General features: G+C 50.4%; 1 protein-coding gene across 1 annotated transcript in view; it reads right to left on the bottom strand.

Moving 5' to 3' along the window:
• Positions 1–18856, bottom strand: part of DRC11 (dynein regulatory complex subunit 11) — a 153925-nt gene that overhangs the window by 23509 nt on the left and 111560 nt on the right. The window contains exons 14-15 of the mRNA XM_078450742.2: positions 17563–17670; positions 13317–13516 (exon numbers count right to left, since the gene is read on the bottom strand). Coding sequence (XP_078306868.2) covers positions 13317–13516; positions 17563–17670 — 308 coding nt within the window. The remainder of the gene's footprint in view (positions 1–13316; positions 13517–17562; positions 17671–18856) is intronic.

Genomic DNA, 18856 nt, shown 5'->3' with positions numbered 1-18856 from the left:
TCTAACAAATGATGGAAAAGTCACTAGGCTCGCTGCGGCCGTTTCCCCAGTGTTACGTACCTAGTGAGGCAGATTATGCACGCTCTAAGACAAAAGCCGATGGAACTTGATCCTGGTGCCAGCGTGACACCTGGGCTGTGTGCATTCACGGTCCCCACTTGCCAGCACCTTCAGGGGGGAAGCACGTCTTGCCAACCACTGTTCGGTACGCATTAGTTTTTAGACCCAGAGCCACAGAGTTTAAGAACTGCAAATTGTAGCCCCAATTCCTAGGCAGGGCGGCGGGGTGTGATAACCGCAGCGAGTGCCAGCAGTTAGTGAGCAGCCGTGTGCCCGGCCAGGGCCACACGCGTCGCACACGGCAGGACACTCACGGTCAGGGCCAACACTAACCCAGCACGTCCTCTGCTTAATACGTGGTTCACGCCACAGCCCTGCGAAGCAGGTGCCGCGATGCTCACCCAGGTTTGCACACGGGGAAACCAAGGCTGAAAGGCGCTAAGTGAGCTGTCCAAGGTCACACAGCTCGAAAATGGCAGAAGCAGGATGTAAGACCGGGCTGCTGGCGGCAAAGTCTGCCAGGCTCTCGGGCCCCGTCGCCAGTTGTCGGTTCTCTGGGTTCCTTGCCGTAGGCCCCCCGACTTTACAACGTGGCCCGCCCCCTCCCTCGCTGCAGACCGAGGGTGGGCTCCAAGGAAGCATTGTTCTGCTGAAAGCTATTTTAAGTCCAAAGCTTCGCTGCTTCCAGCCCCTAAAGAAAATAAGAAAATGAGATCCTGGGTTTCCAGCTTCTTAGAAAAGACACACTTTATAATGACAAAGGCAAAATCTTATTCTTTTTCACTCCTTAAAAATCGTAGCTTTAGAACAGAAAGCTGTTGGAAGAACACCGCACAGAAGCCGTTGTCTCCCGTCACTGGCTAATGGTGAGCTTGCCGAAGGAGCCGGCCTCTCCCCTCCTGTGTCCACTTGGCAAGCGACAGCCTTTCCAGTCTTTGCGTGTCTCCATTCCGCCGATCCACTCTTCTCAATGGCAATCGCAGATGTGAGCACAAGCCCTTCCGGAGCCTTCTGCTTCTAACCAAGTAAGCTGCTCCAGCCGTCTTGAAAGGCAGGAGTCTTGTTAGCTTGGGATAATTTGAGACCAACGGTCTCTGGTCGTACCATTCCATTCAATGCGAAAGTCTAACAACTGTTCCCGAACTTGTGTGCGTTCGGGGCTGGTGGGGAAATTCCAAGCTTCCTGTGTTTGTCACCCGCACCTGTGAAGGAATGGCTTTGCCGGGACCGTTCACCTGCTGCGGGGCACACGGGGCTGTGTGGGGGACCTTGGTGGTGACGTGGTTTCTGAGGGTTCGGTTCTTATCAAATGAAGCAGAAAATGTTTCCCCAGCGATTTCTCTGACAATAACAATACAAGGAATGATCACTTGCAAGGCGCCTTGATCTCATGGCACCACTTCTCCTTCGCTCGCTGAGTGCGTACTGTACCCTGCTCGTCCCAGCATCTCCCCTTTACATGTGAGGTCACTGAGGCAGAGAAGGGGTAATATGCCCCCCAGCACTGGAGAAATGTTGGAGTCAGTCTGCCCGGAGTCAGACCTGGGTCTGCCTTTATTAACCAGGCGTTAATGTCTGCCCTGTCTCCATGGGAGACAAGATGCCCGTTCCAAAGCATCTCACTACCCTTGACCTGTTTCCTCCTCTACCCCTTTTTATTCCAGCAGGGAGAACTCTAAAGCCGTCACTGCCTTGTCCTCCTCAGTGGGGAGCTGGCCAGAGGACATCTGGTGGCCAGGCTCAGTTCCGGACAGACGAGAGAGGCATGGAATCCGGGACCCCCACGCGGACAGTGTCTCCCACCAGGGAGGATCGAAGGGATGAGACTTGTCTCGGGAGAAAAGAAGACTCAAGGGGGTAAGCTAGCTGTTTTCAAATAGTCGAAAGGCTCTCGTGGGCCAGAAAGACTGGCTTTATGTAGACTGAGAGCTGTTCTCACATTTCTTCATTCGTTAGTGCTTCCCGAGGGTGTCCCAGGCGCTGTGCTCAGTGCTGGGGTCCCTGCCCTCAAGGACCTGCCCAGGGGAAGGGAGGGCAGCTTGTGAGGGTGGCCCTAGGAAAATGGGGTGTCGGCGAGGGCCACCAATGACAGAAAGAGCGAGAAGTGGGTCAAGCAGGTGACCAGGAATGGAGACTGCAGACAAAGTGTTAAAGCACACAGAGCTTCTAGTGGTCTCTAGAAGATCACAGAGCCTGAAGATGGGGATGCGTCGGCCATGCCAGGGACGGGAGCCAGGGCACAGGGCTACGTGTGCCCTCGTGGGGCTGCTCGGGGCCACAAAGGCGTCACAAAGGCTGTGGCCGGGCTGCGGAGTTTGCTTTTATCCTGGAAGCTGTGGAGAGTCTGTAAGGGACTTTAATCAAGAACTTGGATCCTAGTTGCAGTATGGAAACATCCCTCTGGTGGGTGTGTGAAGCATGGCGTGCTGGGGGGCTGTTCCCAGGGAATTGGGAAGTTGGCTGGTGGGCATGTGGGAGTGGAGGGTGGGAGCTCACCAGTGGAGGGGGAAAGGGGGTGAGGCCCGGTGACGGCCGTGGGTGAAGAGCCTGACGGGGCAGGAGTGCTGCGTTGGGGACAGCAAAGGGCACAGAAGAGGGGGCCGTCGCCACCTCCCAGGGAGGTCAGTGGTGCAGGAAGGGAGTGGGCAACGGCAGCCAGGGCTGGTAATCTGGAGGTCACTGGTGGCCTTGGTGGGGCGTGGAGGGGAGAGAAGCCAGGTGACGGGGGCTGAGGGGTGAAAGGGTCAGAGGCTGAGGCAGGGAGCATTCTTTTAGAAGGATGGGGAGCCCGGAGCCCGGAGGTGGCATGGGATGGGAGGGCGGCCAGCAGAGGACGACCTCGGAGGGAGAAGGGCTGTCCTCCTTCCCCAGGGAGCAGGAGGTAAGGACGGTTGCTGGCCCAGGCTGGGCATCTGTGACACGAGGGATGTTCGCAGATACAAAGGGTGGACAGGCCAAGCTTTGAAAACATGGAAATTCGTGGAAATTTAGCCCTTCCTTATTGTTACTGCCAAAGCAGTATTCATCAGTAAAGTTTTCAGGATACGTATTCAGACACATAAACAACACTCTTTGCCTCCTCTGTACGAGCGAATTGTCATGTTATTTCCCACCTTTGTAGACCGTCTTCGACACCCATATTTGCCAAAATGAGATCGTTCCTCATACACTGTTTTGCATTCTGGTTTACCCCATATGACATTTATTTCTCCAACATCATTTTAACATGATGTCCCATAATTTATTGATCTAACCTTCTGATTTTGAACGTTTGGAAGGTTTCTGCCTTCTAACAAAATCAAACAGTGCTTCGATGAGCTTTGGGGGCCCATGGCGAGGTCATTCCCTTAGAACGGGGCCAGACCCACAGCTGCTGGACCTCAGGGCTTATGTTATTCTTGTTTTCGCCCACGTTGGCAACCTGCCCTCCCAGAGGTTCTCTGCTTACACTCTCTTCAGCTGTGGATAAGCGAATCTGTTTTTCCACACCCCCTCCTTAATGAGTATTAACAATAAAAAACTCTTTGCCAATTTGTTAATGAAAAATGGTATCCTTTGCTCTTTTAATTTTCATTTAGCAATGATAAGCCTTCATTTAAATTACTCACAGAGAGTTTGAGGTCATGGGCAATTAGATGTAATTAATTCATAATTGAACTTTCCAGAAGTTGCACGGGCTAGTTGACTTCAGCTGCCAGTAGAGGGCTCTTCAGTCCCATCAAATATAACTACAGGTTTTCAGTTACATGTCAAATCTGGAATCAAAACGAATTTCCACCATGTGCTTTTTCAAATTCTGGGAAGCTCTATCAAACAATTAAAGACTTCTTCCATGTGCTTTTTATGGCTTTGATCTTTTTTAATCCCAAAAGAAACGCTATCAACATTCTCCATCAAAATTAGATTCTCTTGGGTCAGGATATAATGACTCCACGGTGAAAACTTGTTTGTGTTTGGCACACTTAAATTACTGATATGATTTGCCCAAATGACTCCTGTTAGCTTTGGAAGTTCTCTCCGAAAGTGTCCGATTTTGCTTGCCTTAGAGAAACTGATGAAAAACCAGGTTACTTTTTTCAGTGGTTGAGTCTCAGTTTACCAAACTGAAAACACCCCGCGTCCATCCATCCATCCACCCACTCACCCTTTCTTCCTTTTTTTCTATCGATCCATCCATTTTCCCACCACCATCCATCTACAGCCTACCATGCATTCATCTAGCCGTCCATTTAGCCACCATCCATGTATGCACCCATCATCCGTCTATTCAGTCACCTACCCACCCCCTGCCTTCCTTCCTATCACCTATTCTCCCACCTGTCTACCCACCCACCCACCCACCCTCCATCCATCCACCCATCATCCAACTATTTACCCTTCCGTCCTTTCTTTTATCTATCTATCCATCTATCCACCCATGTACCATCCATCCATCTACTCACCCACCCACCCTTCCTTTCTTCCATCCATCCATCCACCCATCCACCCATCCATCCATGCATCCCTCCCTCCATCCATCCATCAAACTACCCACCCCATACCTATTTGCCAAGCATCTGTGATATTCCAAGCTCAGTGGGGGGAGGCAGGAGAGACATGGTGGAGAGTGTATAGTTTCTGTGTCTGAATGAGAGTTGCTGGGCACAGGCAGGCAACCACCAGGGAGCTGTCATGCTGGGGAGGAGTGGAGAGTTGTGAGTTACTCAGGGAGAGGGGAGGCTCACGTTCTGAGACTGTGGTCACTTGGCTTCTGTTTAAACACTTAAAACGTGAAGGTGTTTCGTTCTGCATCCCACTATTTAAAAATAGTGTTTAAATTTTTGATTTCCTTGAATTATAGTCTTTTACAAGATGGCGGAAATTACTTCAAGTCCTCACTGGGTATGAGCTGGGCTAAACCATAAATTGATACTCAAAGGACGAGCCGAGTTGTACTAAAGAGTCAGGAGACCGGCTGGGCTGGCCCTGTATGAAAAGGAAGGGAAACTGAGGCAGAAGAGAGGACCAGGAGGAGCTGGGATACAGGCACGGTTGATAGACTGTGACAGGTGGGTGCCGTTGGGGGAGTCAGGTCAGTGCTGGCAACACCAACATGTTGATGCTCGGCCGATTATCAGGCTGTAGTCAAAGGGAAGGTGTCTGCATGGTGACAGGCGTCAGGCTTTCAAGCCCTCTGGAATTCTGTCTGGATCCCCTTCTCCTCCTCAGCTCACTCCCGCCACGCCGGGGCTAACGGCTTCACGCCAGGCTGCACTGACCGAGCCAGGCTTGGGCAGCACAAGGGTTAATGCCTACGCGCAAGGCCATCTACAGTCTCCACTAACATGTGGCACGTTTTAGCCACATTCAAGGCCTTCCTTGCTTTACGTGTTTCCAAATTGGCTAATGATTCTTTCACGCCTGTGGGTGGACCCTGGTCAAGAGCAGACGGACCCTAGATTTACGGTGATTTGCAGCCCACAGAATGCCTGCACGTCCCTTACTGACAGACGACGACGCTTGGGGCATCCGCGGTCTGGGGCCCCCCTTCCATGGGGATGTGGGGACGCTCTGGGGCCTCTGCTCAACCTTGCTGTGAACTTAAAACTGCTCTGAAATACAAAGTTCACGCTGAAAAAAAAAAAAAAGGTTGTGATGCGCATGTGGACTCCCTTCTCAGCCTAAACTGTCTCCACAACAAGTGTAAGGTGACCCATTCAGGATCAAGGTCACCAGCCCCTCCCTTCCTTCATTTTCATACCTGGTGCTCCACCGGAGCTCCTAGGTTCTGATTCTCTCTCCCACTCTCCTCCCCTGCCCTCTCCCCCTCCTCCCCTTCTCTCCCGTGAGCAACTCTGCGTTTTGGGGTCAGGTGTCATGTTTGCTTTATCCGTATTGAATTTCACCTGACGACGGTGACACTCCCACATTTATTACATTTATTATATATCCGTGTGTTGGGAAAAAAAAAATCATCCACGAATAGCAACTGTGTCTTTGTTTGCGTTATTCACCAGGAGGTATCTGAGCTTCCATGAGCTACAGAAACATAACTGGCTGGGGTCTCCGTGGCCTGACTCCTGGACCAGCTGTTTGTACCAGCACATCTGGGCGAGATCCCTTGGCAGGCGGCCACAGGCTGTTGGCTGTGAGCCCAACGAGGAGCTCCTGGCGAGTGGTGCCAAGGCACGAACAGCATCACGGCTTCTTTTTGTCCAGACACGCAGGCCGGTGTGGGCCACGTGGCCTGGACCGGATGCGGAGTGTGGGAGGCGGCCTCGCTCTGAGTCGGGCCCTCACTGGAGGACAGGGAGGGCTCAAAGACCACGGGGAAGAGAAGCCATCTCTCCCCAGACCCAGAGCACAAGACAAGCAGTCCTCTGCCTGGACCTTCCAAGCTCTGCTGGCCTCTGCTCGGCCTTCTCGTGGGAGGTCCGGAGGCTCAGGAGAAGGGGGATCCGGAAGACGTGGAATCCTGCCGGGGTGCCAACAGCACGCAATAGTTTCCGGTTCTTCACCTTCTCACGCTGCAACGTCCCCAGCTGACACTCTGCCCCGGGAATGTCCCTGCCCTTGGGTCACTGGGCGGGCATGGCTGCCACAGGCCGGGCACGACGGAGGCTTCCCTCCCCCAGAGGCCAGTCGGGAGCCGCGTGACAGAGCTGGAGTCGGACGTGGGCTTAAATCCAGATGCCAGCCTCTTTGTTCTTTTGTATTTTGGGTCAAATGAAGCACTCTGAGCTTCGTTGTTTTTTGTTTTGTGTTTTTTTGGTCTGTAGAATGGAGACTTTAGTTCCTGTCTCATCAGGGATTGGTGCAGTTAAAAATGAAAGTGTGTGTTACACTCCTTAGCACGTGGCAGGCTCCAGTCCCGTGGAGTCTTTGCTGTTCCTCCGTCCCCTGATTATAAAGACCCGAGGAGGCCGGTGCCTTGCCGTGGTGACTTCTTTCGTCCGCGAAATACGTATGAAATAGTAATCGTTTATCACATTTCTGTCCTTTCTTCTCGAGAGAGAAAGAGAGAGTGCAAGCAGGGGAGAGGGACAGAGGGAGAGGGAGGGAGAATTTTAAGCGGATCCCATACTCGGTGTGGAGCCCGACACAGGGCTTGATCCCGCGACCCTGGGGTCATGACCTGAGCCCAAACCAAGAGTCGGATGCTTAACCGACTGAGCCACCCAGATGCCCCCACTTATCACATTTCTTAATTGTTAGATACATTTCTAATATTTCCCTGATAAATAGATGTGTATTCTTTCCTGCATATAACTTTAGCATAAGAGGGAATTTTAGCTAAGTTGCTTACTCATACAACCAACTCAGTTCTTCAAGGAATTCGCTTATCCAAGCTGTTAATCCATGAGAAAGACTGTATATTTTACATTTGAGAGAGACAGAGCATAAGCAGGGGAGGGGCAGAGAGAGGGAGACAGAATCCGAAGCAGGCTCCAGGCTCTGAGCTGTCAGCACAGGGCCCGACGCGGGGCTCGAACTCACGAACCGCGAGACCATGACCCGAGCTGAAGTTGGACGCGTAACCGACTGAGCCGCCCAGACGCCCCTAGAAAAACTGTGTAAAACAAAGGAACCCTCCAAAAATAATGCTAACAGCACGGATTGGAATCTGTGCCCATGCAACAAACCAGAGACGCATTTCTGCAGAGTTTGCACGCATGTAGAGTGTGGTGGGAGGAACCCAACAACAGCCAGAAGTGCAGTTATGAGTGGCTTCCTGAGAGTTGCATGCTTGGCTTTCTAGAGGTTAATTCAGGGATGGGAATTCTTTAGAAGGAGGCATGATAAGTAACAGGGCTTCTGTTATTTCACCTTCTGCAGCAAATGCCGAAGAGCCAGATTCTGCTGTGTGCAAGCTACAGCCCATTCTACGGCTCGCGGACCACAGGAATGCATTATGGCTTCCTGGCCTAGATCTTCTGGCACAGGTATGATTTCCCGCCTCTTTGGTTAATTAAAGCCACATACCTCTTTGCAATGCAGATAGCCCCTCTGTCAGTCATGCCAGGACACGGTGGCCTCACCACACAGGAGTTTTCATTGAGTGACTCCCACTCCCGAGACCTTCGTGTCTCTCAGGGATCAGCGATACACACAGTAAAGGTGAGGCTTAACGAGGTGTGTGTCAGGCACAGAGTGCCCTAGGTGGCTAAATACACTGTTTTCCACATTCTGATAGTTTGACGTTCGGCCTTTTGTGGCCTACACAATGTCAGTATGCGATGGTTTTAATAAATGCGAAGACAGCTTACCCGCTATCAAGACAACCTCTCAGTAGCAGAAGAAATAATGTCTTGAGCGAGAGAACATCATGATCCTGTCATTGGCTCTGTCCTAGGGTCATGCCAGGAGCAGGGGAGCCATGCGGCAGGAAGGAGAAGAGGCTTACGTCAGCCCTACCTCCGTCAGAGGCAGATGATGCAGTCATCATATCTGGAGGCTCACGTCGCAGCACGGCAAGCCAGGAAAATTACTTAAATGCTTGCGCCTCAGTTTTCGCATCAGCAAAACGGGGATGATGATAGTGTCTACCTCACAAGGTTGTTGTGAGGACCGCACGAGTTAATACGAAACAAGATGCTGGTGAAATGGCGATAGTTTAATATTTATGTGCTTCTGCCTGTTACTTACAATGTCAACGCAGTTAGGTGTTGAGGATGGATGTATTTAGGTGTTTTTGGGGGGCTGGGCAAGAGCGTAGGTTTCTTTTACTTTTCCACGGAAGCACTTGGTGTGTAGAGCTTTGTGGGTAAGTACAGGAGGCCACAAGCCAGGCTGCTGGGCTTTAAGTTCCAACCCATGTTCAGAGCCTTAGCTAACCTCAGAAAGGTGCCTGCATGCTGGAAGATTCCGGGCTCAGTGGAGAGCAACAGCTGGAAAATTACTAAGCATATACCTTAGCCTTTGCCACAATGAAGGCGCTTGTTAAACACCTCAGGCTTTCCATTTAAGGTTCATTCAAGTGAAGATGATGTTCTAGGACTCAGAGGTTCACCTTAGGCTAAGGGCAAAAATCAAAATAGACCCACAATCACAAAATGGAAAACAAAACCTCTGCAAGCTCAAGCTGATCAGCCAGTAATTTAACTGCCGGTTGGAACAGAGCCAGCGCATCAACAGCATACCATCCACAATGTCTAACATGCAAAGAAAAATTACTAATGATATGAAGGAACAGGAATATGTGACACATGGTCGGGGAAAAAAGTCAGATAGAAAGAAACTCCAAGGTGCCTTCGTATTGGAATTGGTAGGCAAGAAATGTAAGCCAACCGTTAAGCTCGAAGACTTATAAAGGAAAGGATTGTCATCTTGAATGAACAGATGGAGAATTGAAAGAGAGAAATAAAAGCCTGTAAAAATAAGCAAATTTAAACTCTACAACTGAAGGGGCACCTGGGTGGCTCAGTTGGATAAGCGTCCGACTTCGGCTCCGGTCATGACCTCACGGTTTGTGAGTTCGAGCCCCGCGTCGGGCTCTGTGCTGACAGCTTGGAGCCTGGAGCCTGCTTCGGATTCTGTGTCCTCCCCCTCTCTCTGCCCCTCCCCTGCTTGTGCTCTGTCTCTCTCTCTGTCTCAAAAATAAATAAACATTAGATTCTATAACTGAAAAACAAAATATCAAATACAAAAAAATATACCCACACGATAGACTTAAGAGCAGATTGGCACCAGTGGAAGGAAAGGTAGGTAAACTTGATTACTGACTAATTGTAATTATCCAATGTGAAAACTAGAGAGAACAAGACCTGGGTGACTTGTAGAACATAATATATATGTACTTGGAGCATCCAAAGGAGAGGAGGGAGAATGAGGCAGGAAAAATATTTGAGGAAATTGTAACCCAAATTTCTGAAATTTGGTTTAAAACATATATCTGTGGATTCGGTGATCACAGTGAGCCACACAACAGTTTAAGTACAAAGAAAAACCGAAAAACACCCAGACCCATTAGGGTGAAACTGAGGAAAACCAGAGTAAAGAGAAATATTTAAAAGCATTCAGAGAATATGACACATCACACCCAGGAGATCAACAATTTGAATTTCTGATAACTGTTAATGAGAAATATGGATGTAAGAAGATGACAGAATAACATCTTTAAAGTGCTGAAAGCAAAAATATAATCCAGAGTTCTGTATCCAGCAAAATGCACCTTCAAAAATGGAGGTGCTGAACAGACATTTAAAAATCAATCAAAGGAGGGGCGCCTGGGTGGCTCAGTTGGTTAAGTGCCTGCCTCTTGATTTTGGCTTGGGTCATGATCTCACGGTTCGTGGATTTGAGCCCCGTGTCAGGCTCTGTGCTGATAGCTCAGAGCCTGCTTGGGATTCTCTCTCTCCCTCTCTCTGTCTCTCTGACCTCCCCCTGCTCTCTCTCTCTCAAAAATAAATACACATTTTAAAAAATCAATCAAATGAAAGCTAAAAAATATTTGTTGCCAGCAGACCTGCACTGAAAAACATGCTAATGAAGTCCTTCAGCTGAAGGGGAAATGACAGCAGGTGGGAGCTTGGATTGGCGAGAGGGACATACTGGATGGGTGTAAAGTACTTAATTCCCCCCACCTAGTTTCTTTAAAAGACAAATGACTATTTAATACAAAAATAATACCACTTTTTTGTGGTGTTTATAACACCACAGAAATGTAAAATCCATGAGAAAAATGTAAAATCCATGAGATGTAAAATCCATGAGAAGAACATAAAGGACAAAGGATAATAAATGGATTCTATTTTTCTCACATTTTAGGTAAAATAGTACAATATGAGCTCTGTGTCCACGGTGCTAAGTTGAAAATACTATTGTAATCCATAGATTAAGACAGAGGAATCGTTAAAAAGACAATACAGGAATCTAAATAAAGTAACAAAAAGTATTGAGTTAACCCAAAGGAAGGCAGGAAAGGACAAACAGAAGAATAAAAGAAGAAACGGGGCGATGGGGAGCAAAGAGCAAAATGGCGGACCTAACACAACTGTCTGAATGACGCATTTAATGTAAACGGAGGAGAGGCTCCAATGAAATGGCATATGTTGTCAGATTGAATAAGAAAGCAAGACTCAACCATGGGCTCTGCACAAGAAATGCGCTTTAACTATAAAGACATTTTCAAGAAAGCTGATGTGACTCTATTAGTATCAGGCCAGGGAGCCTTCAGGACAAGGAGCACTTCCGGGACAAAAAGAGGCATTTCAATGATAACTAAACAGCTGGTCACACCAATCCCAAATGTGGGCGCATCTCCTAACAGCGCTTCAACGTCCACGCAGCACAAGCCGACAGAACGGAAGGGAGAAATACAGAGTTCCATGACCACGGTGGGAGGTTGTAACACGCTAGGTCAGTAACTGATGGGACGTGTGAACAACAAAAAAATTTAAAAATGAGCACGCAGATCACAGAACAAGAGAAAATATTTGCAATACGTATGACTGACAAAGAACTTGTGTCCGGAACGTATAAAGAACTCTTGCAAATCGCAAGACCAAACGTGTAGTGAAAAGTAGGCAAATGCCTTGGACAGATATTTCAAAAAAGAAGTTATACAAGGACCAGACGGTCACCAGAAAATGGCGGCTGTAAAGTTGTGCACAGTTTCCAAAGCTTGCACTTAAAATGTATTAAGGTCTGTGCATTTCACCGTATACAATTTTGACCTTGATAATAATGGTGCAGGAGGGCCAAGAAGAGAAGGACCCAGGTGACCCCGGCCAAGCCACGTGACTCGGTGGCCTTGGGCAAGTTGCTACCCCTCTCAGGACCCCAGTTTCTTTATCGGGGAGGGGATGGCCTCCTCGCGGGGCCACTGTGAAGGTCCAACGTACGACACAAAGAGGCGAGACAGCTGGTCCGAACGAGGTGCCCTGTTAAATCCCTTAGTGGTCTTTCCTTCCCACCCACCTTCTTCCTCTCCCGTCTCCCAGCTCTGGACAATTCTCTCTGTGAATTTCTGCAGGACAAGCGGGGGAGAAAGGGAGAATGGGAAATGTTCTGACCCGACCTACCGCTGGGGACCACGAGGCCGAGAGAACAAAATCCCACCACGATCATGTCCTCCCTATGGCTGCCAGCGTGATGCGGAAAAGGCACCATCCCCTTGGGCAACTTTATGGGTAACCGTGCCTCTGAGCCCCCGAGGGCTGAGGCACAGCTCATACCTCACCCCAGGTATGGGGTCGCCGTGCTGCATGGACACCTTCCCATAGTTAAACCTGGCTTATCTGGGATGCTCACAACTACGAGTGAATCGAGCAGCATAAAGACGACCTCGAGGTAGTCCACGAAACAAAAACAAAACCCTGTGAAGTTTTAAAACTCAATAGAAATATTCGGTACCAAAATGTTTGAAAACTTGCTAATCCTTGTCTGTATATATGCATGTTTTCTATCTATCTATCTATCTATCTATCTATCTATCTATCTATCTATCCATTCATCCATCTATCACCTACCTACCTACCTAGCAACATCTATTACCACCATCACTCATATCTAAATTATATCCGAGACTCATCGCTTTTAGGGCTGACAGAACACTTCAGTACCATTTGGTTTGACTGGTTCATTTTGGCGATGTAAGACAGAGACTGGGGGAGGTGGGGAACTTATCTAAGATCACAGAGCTGGGTGGTATATGCATCTTTTAGGAAACCCTATCCTCCAGCCAGATATCATGGAGCATTTGCTGCCCCCCCCACCCCGATAACAGTGTGTGTGTGTGTGTGTGTGTGTGTGTGTGTGTGTGGCGGGGGGGGGGGGGAGGTAAACGTGTGTGTGGGGTAAATGCTCCTGCAGGTTCCTCCTTGTTACCTGTGTGAGAAGCGGATGTGCCCAAGGAACCGGGCCTTGGCAGTTCACGCCATGTGTGGAAGAATATCCCCCCGAAACGCGAATGACTGATGCCATTATCGAAGGGAGGTGGGCCGGAAATAGAAGTTGTGGCTTTCAATTTCAACGACGCACGCAGGCATTTCAGGAAGGACTCCTGCGGCAGGAGGAGGCCGGTCTGGACGACACCGAGGGTGTTTATGCAGAGAGAGCAGCTGTTTCTACCTGTCGGAGGCTCGGCCAGAGGCAACGACGAACTAATTTATAGGAGGGCGCGACGGGGGAGTTGAAGAGAGATGTGCGTGTCAGCCTGAGGAAGTCATCTGCGAGGGTCCGCGCTCGCCGGCTTACGGAAACGAGCTGCAGGATTTGACACCGTGGTTTGCACAAGGGAGGAGTATTAATTAGGAGCCAAGAACTGCGGTAAATACCTTGGAGACCATATGCAGCATCATTTGGAGGCCATCTTTGCCGGGGTATTTCCCGGCGACGTTGGCTGCGGACAAGTCGAAGAGGTTGGCTCCCGTTTCGGTGCAGATGGCATGGACCAGCATCTTCTTCCCTACCCCAGATGGCCCTGCCAGCAGCAGGGATTTCACCAAAGGAGCGTTCTCGTGCACTGTTGCGGAACCTAAAAAAGTCAGAGGCACGGGCTCTAAAATCCCGCTTCGGCGGTTCTTAGCCCCTCGAGGCCGCCCCTCCACTGCGTGACCCCCGGTTTCTGCAACAGGGAAGTGCGTGTCCAGAGCATTTCTACCCGGAGGCCCACCTTCTGTCTTAGTTGGGCTGTGACACCTTCGATTTGTATGTCAGGGCTCGAGGAGGGGCCAGAGGGTCTCGGTACATGGCTTCCCTGCTGCCCCTCACCCTAGAATACCTCCCCCCCGCCCCCGCCCCGGCCCCAGCTCATCATTTTAAAGGACATTCCTGCAATAACTCACCTCTGGCATTTTTTTAGGGGGGGGCGGGTGTGGATTTCTCTGCTTGTCAGCAGTGGCGCTGCATTCTTTGAACGCTTGGGAAAAAGAATGTGGACACACAGCCGCTAAGGAGGGCTGAGAATGTTCATGAGTGATCCTCAGAAGGGAAAGGGGGAAGCTTCCTCGTTCTGTCTGAGGTTCTAGCCTGTAGCAGGGGCAGCCCGACACTTGTTGCAGTGACCCGAGTTCCATGCAGGCATCAGAGGCCCCCACACTGTCCGTCTCCCCCGGGCCGGAGCGGGACTCGGTTTGACCACCTGCTGTGGTTCTGAACACGCGCGGAGAGCACGCTGGCACTAAGTGATTAGACCACGAACGGAATGAATGTGATCAAACCATCTCCTATCACGTGACTTTGCTTTGGTCAACCTCTGGGCACTTTTCGATCAGCCGTAAATAGACCCATATTGCAATTATTATTGTGCCTTTTTTTTTTTTTTTTTTTTGCCCCTCGTGTCATTGAAAAGATACAGGGAATTTACCGAGTAACCAGAAACATTGTTTTCTGGTTACCTAACATAAACTTGGAAACCAGTTTTGAGCAAGTTCTGTTCAAAATGCAATTACAGGGGCCCCTGGGGGGCTCAGTCGGGTGACCGTCTGACTTCGGCTCAGGTCATGATCTCACGGTTCCTAAGTGTGAGCCCCACGTCGAGCTCACTGCTGTCAGCATAGAGCCCCCTTCACGTCCTCTGTCCCCTTTCTCTCTGCCCCTCCCCAGCTCATGCTCTCCCTCTTCCAAAAAAATAAATAAATAAAATGCACTCACATAAGCACGTGTTATTGGTGGTCAGTGAGGGGTACGGTAACATAATATGATAAAGGAGATGCTGTTTGTCATGCTAGGAGAGGGACACCATTCCCGGGGTGGTCCGTTCAGCACCTGGTATTGGGGGCTGCTGGCTGGGGGCTGGTGGGGTTCCCATGTGGAAGAGTCAGGGATCGCTGCAGAGGGTTATGGCCAGGACGGGAGCTAAACCTCAGTGGATGTAACCAGGATGGGAGGCAAATAGTGCTGAGATCCATGTGAGCCACGGAGGGTTCAGAGAAGAACTTAATCCCACCTTGGGGGATGGGGGGCTCAGGCCTGACTTCTGGGAGAGGGTGGCCGCGGAAGGGGCCGAGCTGGACCGTGTAGAGACGGGGACATGTGAGGCGAAGCCAGGCGAGGGGGGGCCCCGTAACTGCAGGCCTGGAGTGGGACTCGGGCAGGTAGTTCTTAATAGCAATGGGGCAGGGGACAGCAAGGGGCTGGGGAGGGAGACTGTGGCCAGCCCTAGGGGTCCCTGGAAGGTGGCTGGCAGCTGCAGGTTTGCTAAGGTTGCTGGCTGAAGCCAGGGAGCAGGGAGAGGTCTTGGAAGGGGTGGAGGGAGGACAGAGCGGTGCTGAGGGCAGACTCTGAGGAGGGGGCGGCAGGAAGGAAGCCGCAAGGATGGGGGAGACCCAGGAGAACATGTGCTGCTTACTCTAGGGAAGCAACCTGCTAGAGGAAGAGGGTGGTCACCAAGGTCACTCAGGGAGGGGAAGGCGGTGGTTTGGGGAGGCCTCTGCAGCCGGGGCTGGTCCCTGGACAGCCCATCCGATGGGCGGGCACGCCTGCCGCGGTGTTCACGGCCCTTCCTGCTTATCGCCTTTCAGTGGCAGTTTTTTAAAAATATGCAGAATTCCCAAGAGACAGAGACGTCCAGGCTTCTGTGCATTCACCCTTTCCAACTCTCGGAGGATGCGAGAATCACAAGGAGGCCAGTGTTCCGTGCCCTTCCTAAACGCAGCTCTGTCACTCCCTACCCCTGGACCCTGAGAAGGTTCCTCAGCATCCTGGAAAGGCTCACTCAGCTGCAAAAGCGGGGACCGAAACGACGTGTGTAAAACTCGTCAGCATGACGTTTCTGCTCCGGGAGTGCCGCCCCCCTTCCTTTTCTCCCTCTGTGTTCTGAGGGACAGTAATATTTCTGGGAGGGTGAGTGGTGGAATGTGACCAGATGCGTCCTGGGAACTCCCTTATCTGCCCAAGGGGCTTGGAAAGCTCACGCCTCACCCCGGGATCCCTGGCGGAGGCTCTGGGTGCAGAGAGGCCTCACGGTGGGTCCTCAGGGCCTCTGCAGTGGCCTTATTGGCCAGGTCCGGTGGTGACCTGAACAACGGGCCCAAAGAACACACTCCCTCTTGTGAGTGGCTACTATTTCAGATCCATGGCATTTAAATGAAGCTCTCGAAGGCAGATCTGCGAGCGTACTTGCCTGTCTGGCCTGTGTGTGCCTTGCACACACACACACACACACACACACACACACACACACACGGGTCACGAGGACAAACCCCTGCCCGTTCTGGGGCCCGAGGAGGTCGGCAGCCCATGGGGACGTCAGGCTCCTCGTTGACAAAAGGGGGTTTGGTGGGACGCTTCCCGAGCCCCCTTCTTCCGATGCTTCATCGCCAGCTTGCAGGCGACATCTATCCCCGCGTATCCTCGAGCCACGGGTCAAACATACCTCCCCTCATTTGTTAGGAGACCCGTGAAAACAACGCGCTGCTCCCCGCTGTCCTGTTCTTGGATCACAGCACGACGAAGCCGGAGAGCTCGAGACGTTATTTGCAGGGGCCTCGTAAGTATGGCGTGTTCATCTTGTTGGCCCCACATCAGGCTGACCCTCCAAGTATACGTGCTTATTTAGGACGTAAATTTTATGTGTGAAATTTATGTTGACTCCCCCAATCCCATTTACTACTTCTGACAGAGGAACGAGCTATTTCTTCCCAGTACATTTAAGTCAAGGTGCAACAATATGATAAGTGCCTAAACCACCCCCATACCATTTATTTATTTATTTATTAAAAAAAAAATTTAGAGACAAAATGAGTGGGGGAGGGGCAGAGGGAGAAAGAGAGAGAGAGAGAGAGAGAGAGAGAGAGAGAGAATCCTAAGCAGGCTCCAAGCTGAGCTTGGACCCCAACTCAGGGCTCCATCTCCTGAACCGTGAGGTCATGACCTGAGCCGAAATCAAGAGGCGAAGTGACTGAGCCACCCAGGCGCCCCTCCCATACCATTCGAAAGCCAGTTAAATGAAACATGGTTTCTATTTCGGAATTGTCATCAGAGCAAAGCCTGGCTGGGGCTCCGACCTCTGCCCCGGATGACTCAGGTCGTGCACATAAAAAAAGTCATAAAATAACAACAGTTAATGAGAGCAGCAGGTTTCTCTGTTGACTCGCCTGCACCTGTCGGCACACCGCAGGACTCTGGTCCGCCGGTCCGAACAATCACGATCGAATCTTAGTTAGCCGTTACAGCGGCCATCAGTGGAAACCGGCGGAGCCTTGATCCTTCGGATCCACGAAATACACTTTTCACTGACTCAACAAAGGCCGGCTTTGTTAAGGACCTCGTAACGGAAGCCTATGTCTAGAAGGCAAGCCTGATGTTAGCCTTCGTCTAATTTGATTAATTTTAATGGCAGGTGCCGGCTTCGGCTTTTATCTCTCCGGATGACTGCCGACAGGACCTTCAGCCCAGAATGTCAAGCAGGCACCCCAAAGCGGTGCCGGCGTGTGCTCTCCGGGGCGCGCTATCGCAACAGAGAGACCCTCGGTCAAAATCCTCAGTAGGAAGAGTTCAGCCAGGAAGATGCTACCCAAGTCACCAAGCAGGGCGTCCCTGCTTCTAAGAGAAGCATAACGGGGCGTGCAGAGTCTTTACCTAGAGGCAAGATCCCGTACAGGGCGATGAGCTGTCTCACATCCAGGAGGGAAGGCATGGGCTCTATGGATACCCGGCGAAGAGTGGTCCCCAAGTAACTGTACTCTCCTGGGGGGGAAAGAGACAGAGGATAAGGACCTGGGAGGCTGTACTGCTCTGAGCCGCATCAGTTTGGCCCTGGTGAAACTAACGCAGAATACACGCTCAACATGTCGGGGCAAATACAATGGTGTTACGGAGAGTCGTGATGAAGAACACCTCTTTTCTCGGACGGAGGCTTGAGAAAAGCCAGGCCTCCCGGCTGCAGTGACCCGGGAGTCTCTCGAGTCTGACGCCAGCCCCCTCGCATTTCTAAAGATTACCTTTGCATGTTGAACACGTGAGGTGGCACAGAGGTCCAAGATGCAGGACATACAAAGTGCGCAAGAATGTGGTGGCTTTTTATTCGGTTTCTAGGCGGAGCGACTGTGTCTAACACTTGCACAAACTTTAAAAGTAAATTATTGAAGGTCAACGTGGAATTTGTACTGGAGCAGGTGTGCATCTGAACTGAAACGCAATCCTTGGAAAGGAAGGAGTCTAATTTAGGACAAATAGAAACATCTCCTTTGGAGGGTAATATTCATTTACATTTTTATCATTTGCAAAGGATTACCAAAGGAATAATAATAGAAATAAATCTTTACAGGTTTAATTAGAAGGCATCAAAGGTCTTAATTGTAACTCGTCGTAAATCTGAAGTGTTATCTTCTAACTAATTTGGATAAGGTCACCAAGAAAATTAGTTTGCCCGTCTCCATTTGTCATGAGGAGGGACCTTTACATGCTTGTGCGGTTCTCTCTTGATGTGTACCAGAGTCTGAAGGAAAAATATTCAGTGCATGAGTCACAGTGTCTCGATCGTTTTTGTCTCTGATATTTGCTTTCGATAAGAAGTAAGGATCTTGCAGAGCTCTGCATGTGATATGCGTGTGTCAAATATAATGCACTTTCATGTGTGTGAAGGAAGAGAAGCTTTAGACAAGCATTTTCGAATGCTAAGAAAATTAGAATTAAAACCCAGCTAATGATGGCTGTTTTGTTGTGGAGGGTAGGCTTTCAAAGCTTCCATGTGACAAAAAGTCCTTGGCAAGGACAGTGGGTATTGGTGGAGAGAGTGAGCGATAATGAAAGCTTCTACTGCGGCGTCCGATCCCCATGCTTTTTAATGAGCAGGTAATAAATAGAAGAGTGGTTAATTTCGCCTTCACTAGAGCAGGAAGAGATCCTGTAGCCACCATTAAACCCAGTGCTT

This window comes from Panthera onca, chromosome C1 (assembly GCF_046562875.1).
Source record: "Panthera onca isolate mPanOnc1 chromosome C1, mPanOnc1 haplotype 2, whole genome shotgun sequence".
Lineage (NCBI taxonomy): Eukaryota > Metazoa > Chordata > Mammalia > Carnivora > Felidae > Panthera > Panthera onca.
This window is presented reverse-complemented; position numbering and strand designations above follow the sequence as displayed.